This window comes from Penicillium canescens, assembly GCF_028828765.1.
Source record: "Penicillium canescens strain IBT 15451 chromosome Unknown utg000011l_segment0_segment0, whole genome shotgun sequence".
In the NCBI taxonomy this organism is placed as follows: domain Eukaryota; kingdom Fungi; phylum Ascomycota; class Eurotiomycetes; order Eurotiales; family Aspergillaceae; genus Penicillium; species Penicillium canescens.
Window position 1 is genome coordinate 1,881,020 of NW_026703973.1, and position 15,954 is coordinate 1,896,973.

A 15,954-nucleotide genomic window follows, 5' to 3' on the forward strand; every position below is an offset into this window, starting at 1 on the left:
CGAGCTTCCAAGTAAGACACAATGAACCTCAAATTATCACCTAAAGGATCCCGGCTGCCTAGGTATCATATAAAAGACAAGAGCCTGATCACCAGCGAAGATCAGAGCTATGCACACCTAGCGACATACAAAGGGCACCCAAAGAATAACTAAATGACCTTAGCAGGAGGCTATAATTGCGATAGACTTCCTTACCAAGTGCACACAGTGAATACTATGTTAAACCCCCGGATGGTCTTGCGTAGAGCAAGAGCGTCTGACATGGCAAGACCGTACCTAACACCGCGGAGTATAAGTTGGAAATCTCTAGGAACCGATGCCCACCACCGCCCCCCACCCCTCTCCCTCTCTTCCTCCATATGAGTGTTAACCGAGATTGAGATAATGGACCGGTAATTGACACCCTTTAGGTACTCCCTCCTTCCTCGCTTACCTACTTAGCCCCTCTACCAAATTGGACTGCGTATGAATAATTAGAATAAATATATGAAGCAATCAATGTCACAACACCTAGAGATCTTGATGTCTCTGCCACAGCAAACGTAGTATACACCCACTCAAGTGTACGACAAACGCATATATGAGCACCTGTCACGGGACGTTAGAGCAGCCACACCGTGGAAGTTCTCCTAGATCAAGCAAGGGTCTTATTGCAAGAAAGGTAAATTGATCGCCTCAGTAGGTTCATCGTATCCTATCACCTGGTCGGCCCTCACCCTCAGAGCATATAGATATTACAACGGTAAAACAACCGACCTAAACCTCAAGGCCATGTAATCATATTACATATCTTCCAGGAAAAGCCCGATTTTCTTCACTGCTTAAACATACAATCCCACAGAAGGAATAGCTTAGCCGCCTTATGTAAATCACTTAACAAGATAAACAGTAGGTATGCAAGCCTCCTACAGACACACGACACATACGTTGGTGTATACCAGGACACTTTGACCAACGGTCTCATAATTGTAAATCATGTAAGTTCAGCTGAACATATTGAATAAAAACTCCTTTCGGCCGGCATTCCAGCACTAGAAAATGCTGCGAAGCTAAAGGAGATTGGAGGTTATCACCCCATACTTACCCAATTTTGAGTAACAAAATATTTCTTTTTCTTTTTAAAATCAAATTACAATGAAACCCCCCTAAACAAGCTTCATTGATTAAATGAGTGATTGAACGAAAAACAAAAAACGAACGTCCCCGGGAAGGCTCGAACTTCCAACCTCCTGATTAACAGTCAGACGCGCTAACCAATTGCGCCACGGAGACGTGCTTGTTGAAGAGCTGCCAATTTTTGTGATCTATGAATCAGAAAGAGAAGCGCAACGGATAGGTGAAGGTCTAGTTACGCACTTACAACTATCCCTATCCAGGTTTCGGCCCATTTTATACAGACATTGATTCGCTGGGTTATATGGTCTGTCTTTACTCTGTCTCGGGGCTCTTGTACCTGGGTAGCAGTTCCGGGCGCGGAAATTTCTTTTCCGGAGCTGCATTCTCGACCTGGTCTGTCTGTGAGTTAAGTTACTAGGCAATGAACTGCTATATATGGACATGGGAATTGGCGATCGCACTGAGACTTTTTAACGGCGATTCAACGACTTGAAATACTTCCAGGTTGCGTTGAGTATACAATTCTCATATATTTGCGCCCGTGGCTTTCTAGGTCACGAGGCAAGGCCCTACTACAGCATTGAGAAAAGAACGAGGATCCTGTGACCTTTCCTAATGAGGCAGGAAATTAGGCGTTCAAGGAAAGAGGGAAAGAGCAACTCTCCATAAAGTTATTCAAGGGTCTTGTACGCTGCTAAGGAATCGTTCTATCAGGGACCAGTAAAAGTTGTAAGTTAAGCTGCACGCAAAACGAGCCCGTAGGACCCGGTTTTGCACCTCCTTCTGTCCAATACCTTTCCTGTAGGAGGCTATCAGCAAGTACATTGGTGAATGTGCGATAAATGAGACATACTGGCATGCTTCGCTGCGAACGCGTCAGCTCCTCAAGTTCAGTGTCACTTAAAGGGATTTCTTTTTGAACGACAGAGAGACAGAGTATGTCAAGTCAATAGTTGAGCTGTTGAATTCGACGAGCCAATGGATCGAAGTCGAAGCTGGAGAGTCAAAGGTGGTTAACCTAGGCCATGGCTAACTAAGATAGAGTCAGCTCGACTAATTCTCCAGATAATCAACCAAACCAATGGAGGTACCCAGTGCAACCAGGATAAGAGCAAGGGAAAGAGGAGAGCGCAATATCTTGGACCCAGTCGTCCGTGAGAATTTAGCGCCCAGCATGAGCGTATACGAAAGTCTATATGCTATATGGATATAGCCCGGGAGTTATAGGTATATAGAAGATGTAGAAATGATGAACTTTCAAGGGAATGTAATATAGTAGGAGGCTTTGGTTCACTAGTGGAAGGGAGCTGAAGATCACAGCCTTAAATAAGAGGCAGTGTCTATCCAGTGTTTGCCTACGAATGTCGATTGCTATCACTATATTAGACCACTCTGACCATTGAATAAAAAATGGAGACTTTCTTGTACCACATTATCAAAGAACCACTGTGTACTATTCTATCATGGATCTGTTAGGTTCAATGAAACCAGGAAGGAGAGGAAAAAGCTGTGAAGTATCTAGTTATAGCTAATATCTAGTTTCGCAGTCAAGGCAAAAAGATCCAAAGCAGACAACGAAGTAATAAAAGGCCTGAAATATCTCAAAATCCGTATAAATTAGCTTAGATAAAGCTTAATACAGTTATTCAACTTCTTATACTCTCTTAATGTGCTAAATGATCATGTCCCACAAAAATAGTCCACAACAAAAGCGATTGTTCCAGCCAAGAAGAGTCCCCACCCGTAACGCACAAAGCCCCTAGTTTCGCCACAAGCAAGTCTCCGTGGCGCAATTGGTTAGCGCGTCTGACTGTTAATCAGGAGGTTGGAAGTTCGAGCCTTCCCGGGGACGCTTCTTTTTTACTTTTTGAAGTTTCTATCCAGATCTTAGCTACCGAGACCACAGCAGGCGCTTTGTTAGTTTTTGAATGATAATTGTGGCGCGGGGAACAAGTAAGTTTTCACCTACCTTTTTGGCCCGAACTAGACTAGATGTATAGGTTGCCGATAGACTTAACATAAGGTATGACTGATTTAATATAAACGATCCAGGGAGGAGAAATATTCGTTACAATTAAACGCGTAGAGAATAGCTTGTTTAACCATAACGTTTAAAGTGCCTCGATTCGTACTTAGCAAGTAAGCCATTCTACTCTACTATCTCTGCTAGTTAGTTTGGATGGCATCTACGCGCCTCAATTATGACAGCTGACTCTACTTTATGTCTCTCGTCGTATATTATATACCTCTACTTTTGACACAATAGTAAAAGTCGCTAGGAAGTATCAGACATCAACCCTAGAGCCCCTCTGTGTCCAGACAACTACCAATGCTTTTAGCCACGCCACGTAGAATTAACTGCACTTCATACACATGTCAGTGTCCTCTTGATACGGTCTTAGCTGGTCAAATTTTCTAGCAAGATAATCTCTTATTCAAATGAGCAAAACGAGCAAAATATATCCTAGTATATAGCAACCCTAATCTCTCCTTATCTTCTACACCATATCATACCAAACAAAGACCACCACACCCAGATCTAAGCTCCAGTAACCAGCGGAGTAGTAACAGGAACAGCACTAGAAGGACAAACACAAGCAGTAACCGACGAAACCGGCGGCTCAGTACAATGCGGACTAACAGTCCACGACGCCGAGGAAGTGACACTTCCAATCTCCCCCTTCCCAGACTTAACAGCCTTAACAAGGACAGGAATAACAGCTCCAGTATTCAACTTGAACGTGCGGTGCCCGACAACCCTCAGAATAGAAGAAATCTCACCCGAATGCGACGTAACCGAAACAAACGCCCCCTCATGCTGAACCTTCCCACCCTTACCAAAGAAAACCTCATTCAGGGCAGTAGCACTCCTAACATCCTGCGCATCACTCGTCTCCCCTTCAACACCGTTCCAGAATGGATCGTTCTCCACGAACCCGTCTTCAAGTCGCCAAGCCGGGAATAGGGACTTGATGTAGCTGGCGTTGCGGCGGTGGTCGCAGGTGTGGATGCTTATTCCTTCGCGGAAGAGTTCTTTGATGGTGGGCTTGAAGGGGTGGCGCCGTCTGGTAGGGCTAGGGTTGTGAAGGTGTAGTTTGCTGTTTGGAGGGCGCGGGTTAATGGAGAAACGTAGTATGCGTCGGGTGTGTGGATGTTTTGGGATTTGATTTGGGATGTCCAGAAATCGTGCGCCTTTTGGGCTTGCTGTATGCCATTTTCTGTTAGGGTTGCGTCGGCCCAGGTTGCTGTGCTGTTGCCGTTTAGTTCGGCCCAGTAGCACTGTTATGCATTAGCTTATTGATATCCGTGGGAACAGTATATACTATCCAAAGCCCAATAAACCATGGAAGGATATATAAACCGAAAGAAAGAAAGTATAAAACTCACATTCCAAGCCGGAGTGCCATAATAAGTCTCGGCAGCATTATGCCAACCCTCACCGTGCCTCCCCCAAAAGAGAACCTTATACTCAACATTCTTAGCGGACTCCTCATTAAGCTTAACAACCTGATGATGGAACCGCTCCCACTGAGTCAAGGAAGCCTGATTCTTGAGCTTCTGATCGGCAGGGTATGACCGATTAATCAGGCCGAAGTTCTCCGCTGTCTATGACGAATGCGTTATCAGTAACAACATCCTGGTTATTTCGAATAGCAAAGCCCTCCTAGGACATTTGATAATGGTAAGCTCACATAATCGAATGTAGAAGCATCAGTGGAATCCTCATCTTGAAGGAAATAACCCGTTACAGCACTATACTCGACAGTTGAAGCGTGGGCAACAGCTAGGCCCACAAGGGCAGAGCCGAATGTGGAGAGTTTCATCTCGGGGAGCAGACCGGCGTACACGGGGACTGCCTGCCAATTCAGTGTAGAGTGGTATAATTCTTTTTTTTGGGTTCAGGATCGGCGGATTGTTGTTCTTTATACTCAAGTCCCACGTGGACGTGAAGAAAGTCGAACTTTGGCGTGGCGCATTCCCCGACACGGATATCCTATGGTGCAGAACACGTGCGTCCGTTTCTCGCCGTTTTCCGTTGCTGCGTTAACAGTTAGTACTGTAGTTAAGTTAGTGGACGTAGTTAACAGTTAATGCACCAACTGCTCTTCACATGTGTATAAACTAAACGCGACTCCACCAATCGCGGAAACGCACTACCCGTGTGCTGGTTGATCGTCATTTCGTTTAATCCCGGAGATTTGGCGGGTAAATCCCCCCTTTTTTCCGTCTTTATGTGTACTTGGCGGTTGGAGATATGAAATGAGTAGTATAGATACGTGACAGTTATGTGTGACGGTATGTATCGAAAGGCGAAATAAATAACCAAGTGCTGCCATATGCAAATCCAAATCCAAAGCCCACCAATTCTGGGCCAAACAAATCCTGAAAAATAAACGAAAAGAAGTCTCGAGCGTGAGCTCGGCGGAAATTAAAAGGTCGTATCAGACACCAAAAAAGTAAGTATAATCCCAGGCCAATAAACAACATGCAAGGAATGCTCCAAATATGTAAAAAATTCCGGTGGTACCACCCCAAATAAAGAAACACGAACAGAGAAGAGTATATAGGAGACGTAAAGTGACAGTGCTACTCCGTAGAGTGTTGGAAAGAGAAAAAGAGGGCGGGGAGGATAAACAAGGGGCGATTTTATGCGTAGTGAACTCGTCCTGGACCAAACACCAGTCGCACATTTCTCATACATCCATCAGAGGTCAATAGTCTCTCAGGATGGGTAGTTACTTGGCGTCGTGTTGTTTGCAAACGTGTAAGCCTTGGGCTTTTGCATCGGCAAATGACCATTGTAGTGGCCATCATGCTCCGGGTATTCGTGCATCATAAAGTCGGCCCGCTTCTCGGCGAGCTCGCCCGAGGTGGGCATGTCGGCGTCGATCGAGTAGATCAAGGGTGGGGAGCCAGAAACTGGCTCCATGCCGAACTGCCCAGTGTGGTCGGTGGTCGCGTCGTAGCCCATGGGCGAGACAGTGCTTGAATGGGGAACTTGGAGACCGGCTGAGAACTCGGGCGAGGAGATGGAAGCGGTGTCGGCCCAGCTGCGGGCTGTCATGGGAACCGGCTCACCGCAGGCGACATATTCAGGAAAGGAGGATACATGGGCCGGGGCCGACATCGGCGGAGCTACATTTTGGTAGGGGAAGGGAGAGTAGATGTCCAGCGGCGTGGTGGGAGGGGAGGCAATGTTCACTTGCATGGGCTGAGAGGTAGGGAAGAACTGAGTGGTGGAGTGAGCTGACATGCAGTAATTGCTGTCCGTCGGAGAGGCAGGCATGAAGTGCTGAAGATCTTGCGGAGTCAAGGGAGTCGGGGGAGCCAGGGTCGTAGTCGAGACTGAGGGACGTAGCATTTTCTCGGCCTTTTTGAGGGACCCAGACTCGGCAAAGGTAAAGTTAAGAGGGGATCGTTGGGCAGCAGAAGCCTTGCGCACACCGGCGTACCGCGAGTTGAGACTCTGAGTCGACTTGGAATGTCTCATGGAGTTGCCGGCACCGGAGCTAGGGATGCGGGAATTAGGCGAGAGCGCGGACATGGACGTCGAGTTGGCGAGACCACGAGTACCCGAAGTGCCAATGGCAGCAGGACGGGGGCGCTTGCGTCGAGCAGCGATATCCAACTCCTTGCCCGGTTCCTTCCATCCTCCCTCGACCCGATTGACGGACTCAGACAGCCCGGATTGACCGGTGCAGATTCCGATGCCCTCCAGGGAAGTGGTCAGCGCATTAGACGACTCTCGGCGAGTCACTGAGATATCTGGGGCTTGCATGGACATCGGGTACTGCATGTTGCTGTAGACAAGGTTGGGATCAGATCCATCCCTGTCTTCGGACCACTCTTCCGTATGAGGGGGCAGGTGACTTGAGTATGCGTCCACATTATGTTGCACGGCATGGGAAGACCCTGGCATCTCGGCCAACGGTTGGGGAGCAGAATACGAGGTCTGCTCTGCCGAGGTGTATCCGATATTTTGATTATGCTCGCCTGACTCCCACACTGGTTCTTCCTTGATATCAGACCAGCCCGAAAAGGAAGAATTGATGTTGGAGAGACCATTGTCATGGGGGTAGCAGACTTGGGCGGTGGCATTGAGCCTGGAGACACAGGCTCTTCCTCGGGGGTAGGCTCGTTCTTGGCCCGAGGGTTGATCCGGCGACCAAACCGATCCCTGGCGGCACAGGCGGCGTTCAGTGCCCGCTGCAAGGACGCGAAGGTTGCCTCTCGCGCCGACTCGCTCTTTGTCTTGTGGTGCTTGGAGCGGCTGGATGTGGAATCTGTCTTGGCATGGCCCGATGAGGGCGTTGGCTTGGGGGTAGCAGATTTGTCCTCCTCCTGGGCGATGGATCCTTTGCGAGACTCAGATAACTGGTCCAAGGTCTCTGATTTCCGGCGGGCAGCCTCCTCGGCCTCGGCCTTGGCCTTTGTCATTTTTTCGAATTCCTCCTGGCGTTTCTGTTGCTTGGCCTTTGCGCGACGATTTTGGAACCAGTTCTGCCGACGACGTTAGTTTTCCGATCACAGTCCACAGGGTCCTTAGTACGTACTGCAACGCGAGGCAGGCTCAGATTTGTCTGAGCCGCCAGTTGACGCTTGACATTGCTGCTTGGCTTGGGGTGAGCCTGAAATTGGGCCTCGAGAGTCTCGACTTGTTCCTTGGTCAACCGTGGTCGGGACAGGTTCTCCGTGTATTCGTCGTAGTCCATAATCGGTTGGTGGTAGTAGTCCATCATCTCCATTGGCGGGTGAGGGTACATGTAGCCTTCAATAGGGTGCATCATCGGAGGAGGCACCATCGATGGGTCATATGCCATGTGTTGTTCCATCGGGATGCCCTGGTGGCCCTGGTAGTTCCATGAGGGGTGGATATAACTCATGGTGAGAGGTAATTAAGAAAGGATCGAAAGAAAGTGTAGAAGGTCGCGCACGAGAAAGTGGCAGCTTCGAGGTAAGAGGTCTATATCATGAAGTGGAAGGTCGGAATGCGACGTGGGAAAGAACCCTGTACAGGTAAAGGAGTGGCAGTAGGTGGAATCACACGAAAAAGAAAAGAGAGACTGTGATAGAACCCGGTGTTAAGGAGAGACTTGGGTCGGTAACAAAAAGAGAGTGTGGACGAAAAAGCAAAGAAGTGAAAAAGAAAGTGAGAGGAAAAGGAAGATGGAGAGAGCTGGGGGGAATCTGGTAAGGGGCGGTACAGTGACGTCTGATCACGAGGTTTAATTGGGCGATGAGCGGGTATTGCCCGGTAACGGGTGGTAAGAAGAAAGGTCTGTGTGCGAGTTACAGGAGGATGCAATGTTATAATAAGAATACATATACTCTGCTCCGTGATTATATTCTAGAATGACAAAATGGAATTTAATTGAATTTACTTGAATTTAATTGAATAAAATAAAAAGAAAGAAAGAAAAGAAAAGAATAGAGATCCGAATTCTCAGATCTGGGATCGACCCCAATTAGGAAAGATACGGACCCGTATTGGCGGAGTAGGGGGTGGCGGCTTGTACAGAGTCACATTTGACAGCCAAGCCTCAACTACACAAGTACCATACTGTAACAACTTACTCTCTATGTACAGTATAAGTTAATCAAGTGTTCATTTACTCTACAATGTCCACATGGGCATACTACTGTGTAAACAAGTGATCCAAGGTTGAAAGGTGCGGAGACTCGGGAACGAATCCGCGTCCCACGGAACCAAGTGAGATTCACCTATCAGACATTGGCGTTATATCTGCAGGGTCGTAATCCGTGTAAGTTCCTGCATTAGTGTATTTGGCTGGATATATTCATCTCAGGTATAGTATGTTGCTTAGAATAACTCAGGGCTATGTGAGGGCTCGGCTAAGTGGCTAATCCCACTTCCCCAGCACACACAGACTCGCATTGGCATTCTTCTTCCGGTCTACTGGGTCAGCCGATCTACTAAGCTTGGACAATCCTTATGTACAATGATGTCTTGTCACACTATTGATTTCTGAAGCACACTTGTGTCAAGCTATCTGTTTCCCCGTGTCTGAACATTTCCTCCCACCCCCCTTCCGCTAGCACGAATCGAACCTAGTGAGGGCGCATGGCAGTCAGCCAAGGCCGACTAAACATCAATAGTCGACAGATCCCGTCGATCACTTCAAGGATCTGCCGAGCTTTTTTAATTTATTTTTCAGCCCCCTCATTCTTACTCGGATTCAGGCTCTAGTCTCCGGTCTCTGTGATTTCCCGGGAACCTGGTTGGCCCCTGTTCAGCGCTAAACGTCTTAGAATTAGAGGCTCCATGCAAGCACGTCACGAGGGGTTTGAACTTTGCCCCCTTAAATGCACTAAAAGGAGATCACTGCACTGGTTCCGGGCACCCGGACATACATGTACATGCAGTGGAGTGGACATGGACCTGCCCCTTCGTTACTCCATACAGTGTAGAGGTGGTGGTACTGTACATACTGTCTCCGTACTTTGTACATCCACTCGGCTCGGCAGAGTATATGAAAAAACCAGTACCATGGAACATGAAGGCTTTACCGCAAGCTCCTCAGAACTATTGACAGCAAAACGTTCAAGATAGGCAACGAAGTCAAAACTATGGAGTCGGTAGGTCCCCGAATGATCTCACCGTCAACGGTGATAGGACATCACAAAGCCCAACTCGTACTTCGGCACGTTAGTTAGATAGAGAACCATACAACAACGACGCGGTTCAGCGGATCAAACCCACACGAACATTCCCCCTACCCCTCCCCATCCAAGTGATCGACCTCCTCTTCTGCTCCGGACGATGATCGGGCCCGAACAGCTGCCAACACTCCATCCAAGGCTGATCAGCCAGTCCAGATCGGGGTAAGTGACAGTGGAGGTGCCAGGATGAACACCCATCCATCTTCCTCGCTGAAGAAAAACTCAAGTCCGCTTTTGTGACTGGCTCCACGTAGATCATGGCACAAAACGTGGCCCTCAGCTGGTCACAAACTTTGTTGTCACTAATGGCGTGCTCTCAAGCTCCGCAGAGTCAAGTGCCGTGTGTGACGGCGATAATCACTGTTCCGATTCAAGCTTCAGGTGCAGCACGGCGCCTATCAGGCCTGATCGTCACTTTCCGAGAACGAGCCTCGTCGGAAGAGAGCGTCAATGCTGGCTTGGCATCTTACTTGTCATCCCCGCCCCAACTCATACATGTACAGTAGTCCGTGGTCTCATGGTCTCAAGAATCATGGTCATAGTCAACACCATGTCCGAGCAACGGGGTGTGGACCATTTTGATATTCGCCTGACGGAAAATCCCTGATATCCTTGTGCACGTTACATGTACCTTCACGTACATGTAACAATGGGTAGTACAGATCTAAGGGGATCTGCCACCCCTGGGTAGATCATGCAGTTCGCACGGATCCCTCGACTCCATCCGACTATTGGATCTGAGGTGAACCGTTGCGCTGGGAATCTCAAATCCTGCCGGAGAGTAAAAAAGGAGAAAAAGAAAAGAAATTCCCGAGTTACCACTACCTCATCTGTACTAGTCGATCGACAGTGTGACAGCACATCCCCCTCTGTCTCAGGCCAAATGATCGACTTACAAATCCGATCTCCATGCACAATTTCCTGTTGCCTGTTCTCCGTAAAGTGGTTTCGGAGTATTTTGGTGGCTGAGCTGGCTGAGCTGGCTGGGCTGGACATAGAGACTGGTAGTGTAAAGCTCTTTATGACATATCAATTCAACCCCCACCCCCTTGTGGCGCACCTGAGTGGCGGTGTCCAAATTATCCCTTGTATTGTTACGGAGCCTCGAGCCTCGAGCCCGTTCAGGTGCATCTCGATGCTGCAGCCCAAATCGAAAGTGGGAAGACCTATTCGTGTTGCACATGTGACGAAATTGCAGTCCAATTCATCACACTTCTCCAGCAGTTCGCAGTTCGTGCGCGAAAACCGTTCCCAGATTGGAGACGACTTTTTGGAACTGTGACAATGTAACTTTGACTTTGCACTGTCCGACCCGTGCGCAGCCTGCACCCCCCTTGCATACTGTGCCTCTCTCTCTCTCTTTCACCGGGCCTGTCTATTGGTACAAAGCAGAAATGTTCTCGTCCCGAGCTTCCTCTGCCGGAAAAGAGGTGTTCGATCCGCGAAACAAACACAAAAAAAAAAACTCAAGGTCCACCAATAAAAAGACAATCCTGTCAATGCACGTCGGGAACAAACCTCACCGGCACTTATCCTCGTGAGCTCGAGCGTTTCGTTTCGTTCGGTGTCGTCTTGTCTCGGCTTCTTAGTAACATGTAATCTACATCTACATGTGCATGTGCATCTACAATCCAACCGTCCTAACTCCAACCTCTTAACTTAAACCACCTCATCCCTGTGGCGACGATTTCCGAGTCTACAGTTACAGCCTAATTCAAGATCCTCCTAAGGCTCAAGTGAGCATGAACTGTCGTTTGTAGCCTTGTTAACCTGATAGGCTCTCAGATAGCACACCTACATACACCTACATTGTGCATGCAGTCCAGCCGTGCCCACTGGTCCCGATCAAATCCGGCTTTCGTGTTATTCACCCGTCCCTACCTGCAAGGATGCTTTTAGCTGCAGGTGGATCTTGTACCCTGTACGTCTACTTATACGGTACTAGATACGTTACTGGATACTGTATACTGTAGAAGTAGAGGTACAGTAGAAGAGCCCCGGCCTGTCACCCATGCTGTACCTATGCACCTACTCAAGCTTCGCTGTCAATCACCTTTCCTTTCTGGTAGCTGGTAGCTGACAGCTCTCGGCATGCATGGCTGTCACGTAACAAGCTCTGGTATAACACTTATACGGTGTGCTGTATCCAAGTATCCTACAGCTACAGCTACAGCTATCCAGCTCCCAATCTCTCCATCTGGACTGAAGGACTGGCACGTGCCAGTTCCTTTATCTATCATTTCTCGCGTGGGATTGCTCATCGTACAGTGTAGTATGTAGACTACTATATAAACCCAGCACGGCTACGCCGGTTTGCTCTTTGCTTGCTCATATTGCTTGCTACTTCCTGCTTGCTCTGCAAGGTTCGGGGATCTCCTTTGGGGAATCTGAACATGGCGTATATGCCGCATACTGTACGCGTCCCGTTCCGTCCTGTCCTATCCTGTCCTCTCTGCAGTACTGTACATGTACCCTGCACCTTGTTGCACCTTACCTGACCTCATCACACATACATATATACCCAGGTAAGCCACCGGGAAACTTTGTGTCCTGTTTCAGGATATGGCGCTTGAGTCGGGAACCATCCAGCCCTGTCTAGAAGGGTCCGGGCCAATCGGCGTCGGGGGTAGCTATATCATTCCCCGAGATAATGCAGATTTCGGGCTCTGGAGTTGGGCTTTGTTTGGTTGTTCCTACGCCACCACAGTATGTACGTTGGGGCTGGAGCTGAGGGATCCTGGTTCTGGCAGCGTAATACGAACGAGGGGTGATCATGCTCACTGTATGCTTGATCTGGATGCTAGGTCTACTCTTTGGAAACGGGGTGTCAAGAAAATATATGTACATCTATGCGCAAAACTACGATCATCACACCTGAGAAATGGAAATGTACCCTGTAACAAACCGGTATGTAGCGCACGTTTATCTAGATCAAAGACCTGTTCTATGTCGTGTAACCCAACTCCGAAAAACCCGTTGAGACGCGGCCTGCACAACCCCTGTCCCCATGCAGCCCATGCCAACCACCAACCTCAACCGCGAAAACCCAAAGTCAATCATACATCCCAATGCAAGGCAAAGCCTAAGCCTATTGCAAGGCATCCCGGATTTCAATCTTGACCTTCCCACCCTCAACACTAACAACAGAAAGACTCCTCAAATCCTGCACAATCCAATCCGCACCAGCCTCCTTCAACTTCTCCAGCGAATGCGTAGTACTTAACGCAATAACCTTATACCCAGCCCCCTTACCAGCCTTAATACCAGACGGCGCATCCTCAAGCACAACAATAGACTTGGACTCTTCGAGCCCAAGCTTCTTCGCGCCGAGGAGGTAGCAGCGGGGGTCGGGTTTGCCTAGTGGCACGTCTTCGGCGACTACTAGCATCTTCGGGTGTGTGAGGCCGAGAACTTCCAGCCAGCCGTCGATCAGCGCGCGCGTGCCGGATGTTACTACGCCCCAGCGTGCGTTGGTGGTTTCCAGAGCTGAGAGGAGGTTGCGGCCGCCTGGGATTTCGACAGCGTCTGAGCCGTATTTCTTGGGGATTTGGCCTTCGACGTGGTTTACGTCTGGGGTGGTGTTAGTTTTCTTCGGAGCGGGGTATGTAGACATTGACCAGGTGTAGGTGTAGGTGTAAAATTGGTGTAGGTGTAGACTCACAATCCCAGTTGGCCTTGGTTTGGTCGTATAGTGCCATAGTGTCAATGCTGCGGCGGCCATGAGAGGTCGCCAGGATAGTCTTGGGGTCGACACCTAGCTCGGTGCCGATTCTGAAAAGGAAGAGGTGTTAGATGGTGGTCTCGAGTGTGTATGGGGGTTCGTTTGTCACTAACTCGTGCCAATGCTTCACAATTGCTGTTCAGGACAGATGGTTAGCATTCGCTTCAATTGCTTCGGAGGGCTTGGAATAGGGAATGCGTACCATCTGTGGAATCGATAATTGTGCCGTCAAAGTCAGAGAGGACTCCATCGAACTCGTGGACCTGCGCAGGCGCAGAGAAGGATCCTCTTGCTGATGACATGGCGGGGAGGGTGATGCGGGGAGTGTACAGTAGATATGCACGAAAGATGGAAGGAAGATGGAATCAAGAGGGAGAAATTTCTGCCCCTAGGAATTGATTCAAGGGCGTCTTAAATCTGTCAACGACCTCGCCACTGATATGTCAAGAACAGTTCATTTGTCGCATGTTTCTTGTTCGCTGACTCCGGCTGCTTCCCCAATTCGGCAATCGTCCCGCACGCTGAGTCATACTATACTCGGAGATCGGCCCAGCAGATAATCCGCTTATCGGCTGTGGAAATCTTGGCGCTCAACTTTTTCTATTCCCCGTAGCAGACGGACTTTGAGGGTTTGCTGCGCACTTTTTTGCGATATACAAAGACGTGCATTAAAAATGGTCAAACTCGGTGAGATATACTTGTTGCTATTTGCTCATGGGGTTTTGAGCAAATACTAATGGCATATAGGCAAGCATTCTAAGCGGACGCCCGTCCGCCTCAGGCACAAGATTGAAAAGGCCTCGGTTGCGAAGGCGAAGAAGCAGAGAAAGCTCGCGAAGAAGGTATCATCACGCAAGATCATCTACTGCTTAATTGACAACATCTGACTCTCTTCTTTGCAGAACCCAGAATGGCGGTCTAAGATCAAGAAGGACCCAGGCATTCCTAATCTCTTCCCCCACAAGGACAAGCTCCTCCATGAAATAGAAGAGCGGAAGCGCATGAAGGCAGAGGAGCAACAGCGTATTCGTGACGAGGCACGCGCTCGCAAGGCAGAAGGCCTCCCCGTACAAGACAACCATGGTGTCGAAATCAACGAGGACGATATGCTGGATGAGGATATGGACGGCGATGGCAACGACTCAAACCCCATGGCTGCCCTTCTCGCCTCAGCACGGGCTCGCGCCGCGGAATATGATGAGAACGAGAGCGACGATGAGGATATGGATGAGGATGAGGACGACGACGATGAGATGGACGAGGATGATGAGGAGGGCGGTGCCGTGGTCGACGATGCCCCACCTCTGGTCACAGCAAAGTCATTCTCCAAGGAGAGCTCACGGCGTCAATTCGACAAGGTCTTCAAGCAGGTTACTGACAACGCTGATGTTGTGTTGTACGTGCTTGATGCCCGTGACCCCGAGGGAACCCGCTCGAAGGACGTCGAGCGCGAGATTATGGCCGCCGACGGTGGCTCCAAGCGCTTGATCCTCATCTTGAACAAGATCGATCTGGTCCCTCCCCCAGTTCTCAAGGCCTGGTTGATCCACCTGCGCCGTTACTTCCCCACTCTCCCTCTCAAGGCCACCAGCGGCTCTGGCACCGCACACAGCTTCGACCACAAGCAGTTGACCGTTAAGGGCACCTCTGATACGCTCTTCCGCGCCCTCAAGTCATACGCCGGCAGCAAGCAGCTGAAGCGCTCCATCTCCGTCGGTGTCATTGGATACCCCAACGTCGGCAAGTCCTCCGTGATCAATGCCCTCACTGCACGCCTGAACAAGGGCTCAAGCAATGCTTGCCCTACCGGCGCCGAGGCCGGCGTGACCACCAACCTCCGTGAGGTCAAGCTGGACAACAAGCTGAAGCTGATCGACTCCCCCGGAATCGTCTTCCCCACCGCCAGCGACAAGACCAGCAAGAAGAGCAAGAAGGTCGAAGAGCAGGCTCGCCTCATCCTCCTCAATGCCATCCCTCCTAAGCAGATCGAGGACCCCATCCCCGCAGTCAACCTCCTGATGAAGCGTCTATCCAGCTCAGAAAACCTCATCCAGAAGATGCTCGACCTGTACGGCATCAACGCTCTCTTCCCCAGCAACGGCGATAAGACCACCGACTTCCTGGTCCAGGTGGCCCGCAAGCGCGGCCGTCTTGGAAAGGGCGGTATCCCCAACATCGAGAGCGCCGCTATGACCGTCATCAACGACTGGAGAGATGGTCGCATCCAGGGCTGGGCTAACGCACCCGCGCTGTCCGTCGTCGCCTCGACGGATGCCCCGGCCGCTGCTGCTGCCGAGCCCGGTGCGGACACTGCCCAGGTCGTCACGGAGTGGGCCAAGGAGTTCAAGATCGAGGGCCTTTGGGGCAACGGCGAGGGTGAGGATGAGGAGATGGCCGAGTAAGGGCTATAATCTCCTGCTCGTGTTACGAAGTCA

At 49.8% G+C, this 15,954-nt stretch overlaps 4 protein-coding genes across 4 annotated transcripts; 1 reads left to right on the forward strand and 3 right to left on the reverse strand.

The window, feature by feature from the left end:
- Positions 1 to 3,655: 3,655 nt before the first annotated feature.
- Positions 3,656 to 5,296, reverse strand: N7446_013439 (uncharacterized protein; the record flags this gene model as incomplete). Its single annotated transcript, XM_058522180.1, has 5 exons — positions 3,656 to 4,395; positions 4,500 to 4,722; positions 4,809 to 4,973; positions 5,079 to 5,155; positions 5,272 to 5,296. 5 exons carry the CDS (start codon positions 5,294 to 5,296, stop codon positions 3,656 to 3,658), a joined length of 1,230 nt encoding a protein of 409 aa, XP_058365657.1.
- A 543-nt stretch (positions 5,297 to 5,839) lies between these two features.
- On the reverse strand, positions 5,840 to 8,000 carry N7446_013440 (homeobox domain-containing protein; the record flags this gene model as incomplete). The annotated part of the gene is made up of 3 exons (XM_058522181.1): positions 5,840 to 7,132; positions 7,180 to 7,617; positions 7,671 to 8,000. The coding sequence occupies 3 exons, from the start codon at positions 7,998 to 8,000 to the stop codon at positions 5,840 to 5,842; spliced, it is 2,061 nt and encodes a 686-aa protein (XP_058365658.1).
- A 4,665-nt stretch (positions 8,001 to 12,665) lies between these two features.
- N7446_013441 (HAD family hydrolase) lies at positions 12,666 to 13,878 on the reverse strand. Its single transcript, XM_058522182.1, has 4 exons — positions 13,722 to 13,878; positions 13,633 to 13,654; positions 13,460 to 13,569; positions 12,666 to 13,368 (listed from the first exon to the last, which is right to left on the reverse strand). Exons 1-4 carry the CDS (start codon positions 13,819 to 13,821, stop codon positions 12,887 to 12,889), a joined length of 714 nt encoding a protein of 237 aa, XP_058365659.1. The 5' UTR covers positions 13,822 to 13,878; the 3' UTR covers positions 12,666 to 12,886.
- A 315-nt stretch (positions 13,879 to 14,193) lies between these two features.
- N7446_013442 (GNL3/Grn1 family GTP-binding protein) lies at positions 14,194 to 15,921 on the forward strand (the record flags this gene model as incomplete). The annotated part of the gene is made up of 3 exons (XM_058522183.1): positions 14,194 to 14,206; positions 14,267 to 14,361; positions 14,422 to 15,921. The coding sequence occupies 3 exons, from the start codon at positions 14,194 to 14,196 to the stop codon at positions 15,919 to 15,921; spliced, it is 1,608 nt and encodes a 535-aa protein (XP_058365660.1).
- Positions 15,922 to 15,954: the final 33 nt, after the last annotated feature.